We start from the raw sequence: 12159 nt of genomic DNA on the forward strand, positions 1-12159 counted from the left end.
CTGCTGCTCTGCCTTTCCAAACCCCAAACAGCCCCGGTGAGACAATAACATGTCATTCACTGGTGAGCTACTGTGAAAAATGACATTCAATTGTCACGGAGGGTCAAAAGCCACATCTCATGGGATCAGAACCTCATAAAGACATATGCTGATGTATGGTAAGTAACTCTCATAAAGACATATGCTGATGTACGGTAAGTCACTCTCATAAAGACATATGCTGATGTACGGTAAGTCACTCTCATAAAGACATATGCTGATGTACGGTAAGTAACTCTCATAAAGGCTGATGTATGGTAAGTAACTCTCATGAAAGGCTGATGCATGGTAAGTCACTCAGCGCATGTCTGAGAGAGAGAAAGCGTATGGTTGTGTGTCACATGAGAGAGCCAACACACAGTTCAGGTTCAGCAAAGGACACTGTTCAGATATCTGGGGGAAGGATAGAGGAGTAATTGTGACCAAGGCTCTTTCTGGTTGCCTATGAAGAACTTTAAGGGAATTCTTAAGAAGGCTCTTAATGCCAGTTCCTCAATACTCTTTGTAAGGTTCATGAGATATCTTACGCACTTCTCTTGGCTTCTTACTTACGAATGTATGAATTATGGCCTGACTGGCAAACGTGATGTAAACAAGCATGGAAAAAGCAACAGTAAACAATTTGGAACAGTTATTTAGCGATTAAAGTCGGGGGGGGGAAATATCACTTGGGCGAGGGAGGGTTTCGTAAATCCGGCCTTATGGTTTGTGTTCTGAGCCATGAGCCCCTAACCTGACTCTGCCAGAGGGGGCGCTATTGAGTGTGAAGCAAACGCATCCATCTGGCAGTGTCAGGTTAATGATGCCCCACCCCAAAACCACTTTGAGTTCTAGAAAAGCACTATATAAATGCATGCATTATTATTATTATTATTATTATTGTTAAAACAGCCAGTTCAGGTCCAACCACAGGTCCCTTTGTTAAGAGATCCAGAACCGGCCGTGGTTGGCTAGCTGACCTCACCTGTGTAGGAGAACCAGCTCAGTGACTTCTACAGGGTTTCTCCCCCCAGGTGTGGCCTTGTTTTCTCAGGGGTTTGGACTGCCAACACAGCAAAAAAATGCAAATCCTCCCAAAAAATGAACAGGGTGTTGTTGAGCTGCATTGGCTGTCTTGACGGTGTTCCTTAACCCAAAAGGTGCAACTTTAGGACTTGGTTTGAATGTGTGCGTGAGCGTGTGTATGTGTGTGTGCGTGTGCGTGAGCGTGTGTGTGTGAGCATGTGTGTGTGTGTGTGTGTGTGTGTGTGTGTGTGTGTGTGTGTGTGTGTGAGCATGTGTGTGTGTGTGTGTGTGTGTGTGTGTGTGTGTGCGCGTGTGTGAGAGCGTGTGTGTGTGTGTGTGCGTGTGTGTGTGTGTGTGTGTGCGTGAGCGTGTGTGTGTGTGTGTATGTGCATGTGAAAGCAGCTGAGCATTACCGTAGCGCTCTGTGGATACTGCTCCTCCGTGCAGTGCAGCAGCACATGACCCTTGTCGGGGAGGTTCATGTAGATGCAGTTGGCAGCCAGGTCGTCGGGCACAGTCAGCTTGTCGTAGCGATGGTCGCTCATCTGCTGCATGATCTGCCGGCAGAGAAACAGTCTCACAAATAAACAGACAGGCAGACAGGAAGACAGTCATACAGGTAAGCAGGCAGACAGGAAGACAGTCATACAGGTAAGCAGTGAGACAGACAGGCAGACAGGAAGACAGTCATACAGGTAAGCAGTGAGACGGGCAGGTAGGCAGAAAGTCAGACAGCCAGGGGGAAAAAAACAGGCAATCAAACAGCTAAACAAACAAAAGACCAAGACTTACAGAGAGGCAGACAGACATACTGTAGACTTAAGGCCCAATTATACTCTATGTTAAAGACGGAGATGGACAGAGCCTTCTGTCCGTACTTTGCGTTCATTTCGTGCGTTTTCTGTCCGTCATCTGAAAGCTTATGGATACGCATGAAACGGAGCAAAACCACACACACACACACTCATACATTTGACTCTCTACTGCCCACTGGTGGATGTATTGTTTAACATGATACCAATGTGAAAGGCGCATGGAAGTATGTGGGCAGTGACGATTACACCGTTTGAAACGGACGCATTTATTTTCGTATGAGAAAATGGAGCATAAATGAGCCCATACAGAGAGGCAGACACACAGACATTTTCATTTCATTTCATGTATTTATTTGAGTAGGGAGATAGAAAACAGATAGAAAACAGCCAGATATACATTTAGTTACAGGTGAGGCCAGGATACCACAGGCTGCAGCAGCACATCCTTCTGCTGCCCAAAGCACTGTCACGGGTCGGCGGTGGGGGGGGGGGGTTAATGGAGAACACAGGAGCGGACAGACATTCCTTCTCAGCAGATGTGATGTTCTTGATGTCATCTGAAGGATGGGAGAAGGTGGGATTTGGTGGTGGAGTTTAGGGGGGCCGAGGAGACCCCCGCGCTGCCAAGTGGAAGTCGGGGGAGGCGATGAGGATGTTATGAGCAGAATGCAGGGCAGGTGCCTCTTCGTGTTTATCACCAGAACATCTGCAGGTGCCTCTTCATGTTGATCAGCAGAACATCTGGAGGTGCCTCTCCATGTTTATCAGCAGAACATCTGCAGACAGACAGGGAAGGGGAGGGGAGGGGAGGGGAGGGGAGGGGAGGGGAGACGGGAAGCAAAAGCCTACCACCCCTCCCCCCACACACCACCCCCCAAAGAATCAACATTCAGAAAGGTATTTTGAGATGCAGCACATGAGATCTCCACCAGATACAGACCCCATGTGTCTGTCTGGCTGCTCCTCCTCTCTCCTCTCCTCTCGTCTCGTCTCCTCTCCTCTCCTCTCCTCTTTCACTCTGCTTTTCCAGTGACTCACTCCATCAATCCTCTTCTTCCCCTTGTCTTTAACCATTTAGATGGGAGGATACGTTGGGCGTGCCGCGTGTGCAGAGCTCAAGATTAGCAGACAAGCATGGCGGATTCAAAGGCTAAGACTAATTAAAAGTTTAACCTAAGCACATTAAGCCTTCTTTATGAAAAGCGACATCAAAGCAATGTCATGTAAACCAGTGGAGCGTGCTTATTTGCCACTAAATCCAGCAAACGTTCGCACTGGCTTTCCACTGCAGGCAGAATGTTTGATGTCTGCTTGAAATATTGGGTGTGTGTGAGCGATGGTGATTATCCATGATTACAAATGTGGGAGAAAAGTCACCCCCGTCACCGTCAGCGCCTCTCTGTGTGGTTTGTGTCACCCCCGTCACCATTTCCCTGTGTGGTTTGTGTCACCCCGTCACCATTTCTCTGTGTGGTTTGTGTCACCCCCGTCACCATTTCTCTGTGTGGTTTGTGTCACCCCCGTCACCATTTCTCTGTGTGGTTTGTGTCACCCCGTCACCATTTCTCTGTGTGGTTTGTGTCACCCCCGTCACCATTTCTCTGTGTGGTTTGTGTCACCCCCGTCACCATTTCTCTGTGTGGTTTGTGTCACCCCCGTCACCGTCAGCGCTTCTCTGTGTGGTTTGTGTCACCCCCGTCACCGTCAGCACTTCTCTGTGTGGTTTGTGTCACCCCCGTCACCGTCAGCACTTCTCTGTGTGGTTTGTGTCACCCCCGTCACCATCAGCGCTTCTCTGTGTGGTTTGTGTCACCCCCGTCACCATTTCTCTGTGTGGTTTGTGTCACCCCCGTCACCGTCAGCGCCCTCTCTGTGTGGTTTGTGTCACCCCCGTCACCGTCAGCCCCTCTCTGTGTGGTTTGTGTCACCCCCGTCACCGTCAGCGCCTCTCTGTGTGGTTTGTGTCACCCCCGTCACCGTCAGCCCCTCTCTGTGTGGTTTGTGTCACCCCCGTCACCGTCAGCGCCTCTCTGTGTGGTTTGTGTCACCCCCGTCACCGTCAGCCCCTCTCTGTGTGGTTTGTGTCACCCCCGTCACCGTCAGCCCCTCTCTGTGTGGTTTGTGTCACCCCCGTCACCGTCAGCACCTCTCTGTGTGGTGTGTGTCCCCCCCGTCACCGTCAGCGCCTCTCTGTGTGGTTTGTGTCACCCCCGTCACCGTCAGCCCCTCTCTGTGTGGTTTGTGTCACCCCCGTCACCGTCAGCCCCTCTCTGTGTGGTTTGTGTCACCCCCGTCACCGTCAGCCCCTCTCTGTGTGGTTTGTGTCACCCCCGTCACCGTCAGCGCCTCTCTGTGTGGTTTGTGTCACCCCCGTCACCGTCAGCCCCTCTCTGTGTGGTTTGTGTCACCCCCGTCACCGTCAGCGCCTCTCTGTGTGGTTTGTGTCACCCCCGTCACCGTCAGCCCCTCTCTGTGTGGTTTGTGTCACCCCCGTCACCGCCAGCGCCTCTCTGTGTGGTTTGTGTCACCCCCGTCACCGTCAGCGCCTCTCTGTGTGGTTTGTGTCACCCCCGTCACCGTCAGCCCCTCTCTGTGTGGTTTGTGTCACCCCCGTCACCGTCAGCGCCTCTCTGTGTGGTTTGTGTCACCCCCGTCACCGTCAGCCCCTCTCTGTGTGGTTTGTGTCACCCCCGTCACCGTCAGCCCCTCTCTGTGTGGTTTGTGTCACCCCCGTCACCGTCAGCCCCTCTCTGTGTGGTTTGTGTCACCCCCGTCACCGTCAGCGCCCCTCTGTGTGGTTTGTGTCACCCCCGTCACCGTCAGCGCCTCTCTGTGTGGTTTGTGTGCACAATGGGCTGGTGATGTGCTCATTCACTCCCCTCCCAGTCCCCACTGACAGTAAGGCTGCTGCCTTGTGGGGACGCCCAGGGCCAAACAGGGTGACAATGCTTTGCTTACTGTAATTATATCAACCCACATAACTTATATTACCCGGCATTATATCACTCACATTACATGACTATACTCACAGCCCTCCAGCCCTTAAAGTAATAATCATTTCATAATGTATAAATAGATGTTTTGCTCTATTGCCAAAACACAATAGTGAATGAATATACACCCATGCCTCTCATGGTCATATATATTCCATTATTAATCTGCAATTTCCGTAAGGGTAGACGTGCAGGGTGTAGACAGTGTGTGTGTGTGTGTGTGTGTGTGTGTGTGTGTGTGTGTGTGTGTGTGTGTGTGTGTGATTGTAGCAGCCCTGACTGAAAGCGCGGCCCGTGTGCGTCAGCGCCAGTGCGGTCTCACACACACACACACACACACACACACACACACACACACACACACACACACACACACACACACACACACACACACACACACACAGGGATTAAGAGTCTGGTGGGGAGAAGAATAAACGTTCACTCCACCAAAGATCAGTCATCACTGTTTCTCTCTCTCTCTCTCTCTCTCTCTCTCTCTCTCTCTCTCTCTCTCTCTCTCTCTCTCTCTCTCTCGCTCTCTCTTCCACAGAATGCAAAACTGTCCTTTCCAATGAATTGCCGGGACAAACTAGTTTTAAGAGAAATGAGGGGAAGGGTTAGCTTTGTTACAACTCCTAACAACCAAGATCGCACATTATTCATCCGTGCATCTATCAGCAGTTTGTATCTGAGTTAAGTTAGTATTAAATGTACATGCTCTCCCTGCTCACTAGGGGTTTCCTCAATATAATAGTGCAGCGGTCATTCCCTGCCTACCAACATGAGGGTCACAGGTTCGAGCCCCCGTGTTACCTCCGGCTTGGTGGGGCATCCATAATACAAGTGGCCGTGTCTGCGGGTGGGAAGCCGGGTTAAGGGTATGTGTCCTCCTGCTCGCTGTGCTCGTGTGTGCATGCGTTGTACAGTAAAGACGGGGTTTGCCCATCCTGTATCTGGAGGCTCTGGACCGAGCACAGAGCTACAGCACATCAGGAGGCTCCGGACCGAGCACAGAGCTACAGCACATCAGGAGGCTCTGGACCAAGCACAGAGCCACAGCACATCAGGAGGCTCTGGACCGAGCACAGAGCTACAGCACATCAGGAGGCTCTGGACCGAGCACAGAGCTACAGCACATCAGGAGGCTCCGGACCGAGCACAGAGCTACAGCACATCAGGAGGCTCTGGACCGAGCACAGAGCTACAGCACATCAGGAGGCTCTGGACCGAGCACAGAGCTACAGCACATCAGGAGGCTCTGGACCGAGCACAGAGCCACAGCACATCAGGAGGCTCTGGACCGAGCACAGAGCTACAGCACATCAGGAGGCTCTGGACCGAGCACAGAGCTACAGCACATCAGGAGGCTCTGGACCGAGCACAGAGCTACAGCACATCAGGACGCTCTGGACCGAGCACAGAGCTACAGCACATCAGGACGCTCTGGACCGAGCACAGAGCTACAGCACATCAGGACGCTCTGGACCGAGCACAGAGCTACAGCACATCAGGAGGCTCTGGACCGAGAACAGAGATACAGCACATCGGGACGCTCTGGACCGAGCACAGAGCTACAGCACATCAGGAGGCTCTGGAACGAGCACAGAGCCACAGCACATCAGGAGGCTCTGGACCGAGCACAGAGCTACAGCACATCAGGAGGCTCTGGACCGAGCACAGAGCTACAGCACATCAGGAGGCTCTGGACCGAGCACAGAGCTACAGCACATCCGGACGCTCTGGACCGAGCACAGAGCTACAGCACATCAGGACGCTCTGGACCGAGCACAGAGCTACAGCACATCAGGAGGCTCTGGACCGAGCACAGAGCTACAGCACATCAGGAGGCTCTGGACCGAGCACAGAGCTACAGCACATCAGGACACTCTGGACCGAGCACAGAGCTACAGCACATCAGGACGCTCTGGACCGAGCACAGAGCTACAGCACATCAGGACGCTCTGGACCGAGCACAGAGCTACAGCACATCAGGACGCTCTGGACCGAGCACAGAGCTACAGCACATCAGGACGCTCTGGACCGAGCACAGAGCCACAGCACATCGGGATGCTCTGGACCGAGCACAGAGCTACAGCACATCGGGATGGAGAGCCAGTCTCTTCTGGATAGTGGCTAAGGTCCAGTTAATACGCAGAGTGCGAACTGGGCAGCAGAATGTGCTCAGTCAAGAGCTGCTTAAAACAATATTTACTGCAAAGTCATCCAGTCCCTCCGAGCATCGGCAATCTCAACCAATTAACAAAAACACTGTTACAATTTACTGGACTGGATGGCTTTCCAGCGCGGTCATCAGCGCACTCTGCATTTAGGACTTGATCTTTTGACTATTTCCCATGAAGCCTTATCAAGTCTTACACCAGTTATTTTCACTGAAACATCAACGCATACGAGGCAAATCCTACCTGAAACTGATTCCAAATCCTAATAGACACGGGAGTTGTTGGGAAATGAGAGTGAAAGTGGCTTCCTGGTGAATGTTTATGACGGGTCCTTGATGTTTATGACGGGTCCTTGACATACATTCTTCCCTGGAAATATGATTGCAGCATAGAGCGTGTTTATCTCTGCTGTGTCTCATCGAGGAGGGAAGGGGAGAGGAGGCTGCAGTGGCTCTACACTGGTAGTAAGAGTAAATCCAACATAAAACTGAATTCACATATGTTTTTGATCTTGGGCTGAGACATCAACATAAACAATTCTCTCCCAATGCTACAATCCATACAGCCAAGACAGTCAAGTCAAACATGGTATCAACCCCCCACTTTCTTTCTGATGCCTCTCCATCAACAAAGCACATGGAGGCTGCTGAGGATAGGGATACTCTCCTATTTTTTCAGGATACTAAAGTATTCTGTTTAAGTTGAACCGTGTAAATGTCATATCCTCTTTAGAATAAGCACACACATGTGATAGCAGATGGAGCAGATATGCAAATAACAATGTATATTCGCCTGGACATGGAGGCTTGTTCTTATTGTTCTGTTTACTGCTTTCATCATCCATAATGCGCGTGCATGTAAACATCCTCTCTGAGGTACAGATCCAATCCTGCAATGATGGAGTCATGAATCAAACAGGGGTAAAAGGCTAAGGCAGAGAGATGACTGGTGGGCTAAAGTCTGCTGGGGTGTGTGTGTGTGTGTGTGTGTGTGTGTGTGTGTGTGTGTGTGTGTGTGTGTGTGTGTGTGTGTGTGTGTGTGTGTGTGTGTGTGTGTGTGTGCGTGCGTGCGTGCGTGCGTGCGTGTGTGTGTGTGTGTGCGTGCGTGCGTGTGTGCGTGTGTGCGTGCGTGCGCGCAGTGGGGGGGTGGAGGGGCGGGTATTTTGGAATGATGACTTCATGACTGAACTTGGCGATGACAGCGGGCAGAGAGGTGACCTGCTGTTATGAGTATTTCTGGGTGATGAGATGGATCCGGTCGATGTGTATTCTCATTCTTGGGGAGGGCTAAACATCGCCTGGGGACTACACACATGCATATCGCGCACGCACGCATGCACGCATAGACACAAGATCAGGAACTGGGACACAGCCAAGCTAGAAAAACTGAGCATGATTTTCACGATTAGCAATTTAGCTTTTTCAGTGGTGGCAATTTACTTTAATGCACTTCAATTTAATTATCCACAGTCTTGATTTGCCCACTATTAAATTATGACACTGAAAGGCCTCAATAGTTCATACCATTTCTTAATAGAATAGCCAGATTCGCTGCCTAATATTCTACAGCAGCAAAATGTAGTTCCAGGAAGACGAACCGAATTAGAGGAACTGCGACTTTACAGTAATAGGAACATGGCTCCCGTGTCCAAGGGCACACGTCCACATCCTGTCTGTGTCCAAGAGCACACATCCACATCCTGTCTGTGTCCAAGGACACATGTCCACATCCTGTCTGTGTCCAAGGGCACACGTCCACATCCTGTCTGTGTCCAAGGGCACATATCCACATCCTGTCTGTGTCCAAGAGCACACATCCACATCCTGTCTGTGTCCAAGAGCACACATCCACATCCTGTCTGTGTCCAAGAGCACATGTCCACATCCTGTCTGTGTCCAAGGGCACACGTCCACATCCTGTCTGTCACATCCTGTCTGTGTCCAAGAGCACACATCCACATCCTGTCTGTGTCCAAGAGCACACATTCACATCCTGTCTGTGTCCAAGAGCACACATCCTGTCTGTGTCCAAGAGCACACATCCACATCCTGTCTGTGTCCAAGGGCACACATCCACATCCTGTCTGTGTCCAAGAGCACACATCCACATCCTGTCTGTGTCCAAGAGCACACGTCCACATCCTGTCTGTGTCCAAGAGCACACATCCACATCCTGTCTGTGTCCAAGGGCACACATCCACATCCTGTCTGTGTCCAAGAGCACACATCCACATCCTGTCTGTGTCCAAGAGCACACGTCCACATCCTGTCTGTGTCCAAGAGCACACATCCACATCCTGTCTGTGTCCAAGGGCACACATCCACATCCTGTCTGTGTCCAAGAGCACACGTCCACATCCTGTCTGTGTCCAAGAGCACACGTCCACATCCTGTCTGTGTCCTAGGGCACACGTCCACATCCTGTCTGTGTCCAAGAGCACACGTCCACATCCTGTCTGTGTCCTAGGGCACACGTCCACATCCTGTCTGTGTCCAAGAGCACACATTCACATCCTGTCTGTGTCCAAGAGCACACATTCACATCCTGTCTGTGTCCAAGGGCACACGTCCACATCCTGTCTGTGTCCAAGAGCACACATTCACATCCTGTCTGTGTCCAAGAGCACACATTCACATCCTGTCTGTGTCCAAGGGCACACGTCCACATCCAAAACAAGCACTTTGTATTCATTAAAGCAGCGTCCATAAGATCTCAGCAGCCCCACAAAGAGAACATAAGCTCATTACAAATCCAGGCTCATTAAAAGCCCTTTAAAACAGGAGCTAATTGCTGGAAGAAGGGGTGACGTAAGCCCTAATTAGAAGGCGAGGAGTCTGTCATTAAGTCTTTGCTTTACAGCCACTCCTCGTTCCAGTGGCTAATCACCGGGGCGCTCGAATGGGCTGGAATCTTAATGAGCCGACACCATATTGCCATTACATATAATTAATTAGCGAGGGTGTTTAACCAGTACAGAGATGTGTGTCTTCTTGTGTGCACTCTAGGCACCGGAGGAATTGGCATACGAATCGGCAAGTCTGACCTTCTACTTTCTCAAGTGCTTTGCCTCATGAGGTGCATTTTGTCTGATGGACCGATTTCAATTAAATAAATCACTTGCAGTAGCTGAACCCTGTTTAGGGCCTGGCCAGTAGGGGGAGATATCACTCTAGGAGGCATCAAGGGGCTGCCAAGGCCAAGGGTGTGTGTGCCTGTACGTCTGCTTGTGTACTTGTGTGCTTGTGACACAGTATACAGTATGGTTACAGTATCTGTGAGTGAGTGTGCGTGCGTGTGTGTGTGTGTGTGTGTGTGTGTACTTAGACACAGTATACAGTATGGTTACAGTATCTGTGAGTGAGTGTGCGTGCGTGCGAGATTTGAGAATGCCGTGTAAATACAACATGGCATAATCCCGTAGCATTTCATTCATGTGTGCAGTCAGAGAAGTTCCCATTAGGGCTGTCTTCAACTCAGGATTCTGCCAGTTGAATGGAATTCGACTGTCCAATATGACTATTATATAACAGTCAATGCAACTGAATGATGGGGACATATTTTGAGCATTTAAAAATCAATAAGAGACCGTATATGATCGTGCAAGATTTGAATTTCCAACGTCGGGCTATTGGATAATGGATTTGTCTGAATAATGAGACAGGTAGGAAACATCAATTTCTTTTTTAAATTAAGCTCTTATTTCACCTTTTCAACATTAAAACATGGAGCCAACATGAATAAACAAATGAAACAGTGTAAAATAACACATTTCCGCTGCTTTGAAATGACATCTCTAATGCCTAGGGTGATTCTATACAGTTCTTTAGCCTATTTCTCAAAAACTGAAGCCTAAATAATAAAGCCTAAATAAATCTAAACAAGAATAAATGAACAAATGAAATTAAGATTGGAATTTAGATGGAAAAAAATTACTGCTCGACTTGAGGAATCTCCATCGACTCAGGGTTCTCTCGACTGATGAGTCGACTATTGGACTTTTAGAGGACAGCCCTTGTTCCCATACAGTCTCCGATGTTGACGGCTGGGAATTTTCGGGATAAATCCATCAGAGGGATGGGCTGAGATTTATTGCTCTCTCTCTCTGCGAAAACGAGCGATCTGTCTCTGTCAGGGTATAAACTGTCTCTCCTTTAGGATCTGTCTCTGTCAGGGTATAAACTGTCTCTCCTTTAGGATCTGTCTCTGTCAGGGTATAAACTGCCTCTCCTTTAGGATCTGTCTCTGTCAGGGTGTAGACTGCCTCTCCTTTAGGATCTGTCTCTGCTGTCAGGGTATAAACTGCCTCTCCTTTAGGATCTGTCTCTGTCAGGGTGTAGACTGCCTCTCCTTTAGGATCTGTCTCTGTCAGGGTGTAGACTGCCTCTCCTTTAGGATCTGTCTCTGTCAGGGTATAAACTGCCTCTCCTTTAGGATCTGTCTCTGTCAGGGTATAAACTGTCTCTCCTTTAGGATCTGTCTCTATCAGGGTGTAGACTGCCTCTCCTTTAGGATCTGTCTCTGTCAGGGTGTAGACTGCCTCTCCTTTAGGATCTGTCTCTGTCAGGGTATAAACTGCCTCTCCTTTAGGATCTGTCTCTGTCAGGGTATAAACTGTCTCTCCTTTAGGATCTGTCTCTGTCAGGGTGTAGACTGCCTCTCCTTTAGGATCTGTCTCTGTCAGGGTGTAGACTGCCTCTCCTTTAGGATCTGTCTCTGTCAGGGTATAGACCGTCTCTCCTTTAGGATCTGTCTCTGTCAGGGTATAAACTGCCTCTCCTTTAGGATCTGTCTCTATCAGGGTGTAGACTGCCTCTCCTTTAGGATCTGTCTCTGTCAGGGTATAAACTGTCTCTCCTTTAGGATCTGTCTCTGTCAGGGTATAAACTGTCTCTCCTTTAGGATCTGTCTCTGTCAGGGTATAAACTGCCTCTCCTTTAGGATCTGTCTCTGTCAGGGTGTAGACTGCCTCTCCTTTAGGATCTGTCTCTATCAGGGTGTAGACTGCCTCTCCTTTAGGATCTGTCTCTGTCAGGGTATAAACTGCCTCTCCTTTAGGATCTGTCTCTGTCAGGGTTTAGACTGCATCTCCTTTAGGATATGTCTCTGTCAGGGTGTAGACTGCCTCTC

At 49.8% G+C, this 12159-nt stretch overlaps 1 protein-coding gene across 2 annotated transcripts in view; it reads right to left on the bottom strand.

The window, feature by feature from the left end:
- ddah1 (dimethylarginine dimethylaminohydrolase 1) overlaps window positions 1-12159 on the bottom strand; it is a 96203-nt gene that overhangs the window by 4073 nt on the left and 79971 nt on the right. For both annotated transcript variants that reach the window (XM_083647441.1, XM_083647440.1), the window contains one exon: window positions 1458-1601. In XM_083647441.1, coding sequence (XP_083503567.1) covers window positions 1458-1601 — 144 coding nt within the window. The remainder of the gene's footprint in view (window positions 1-1457; window positions 1602-12159) is intronic.

Source organism: Poromitra crassiceps (genome assembly GCF_964638095.1).
Source record: "Poromitra crassiceps genome assembly, chromosome: 12".
Taxonomy (NCBI): domain Eukaryota; kingdom Metazoa; phylum Chordata; class Actinopteri; order Beryciformes; family Melamphaidae; genus Poromitra; species Poromitra crassiceps.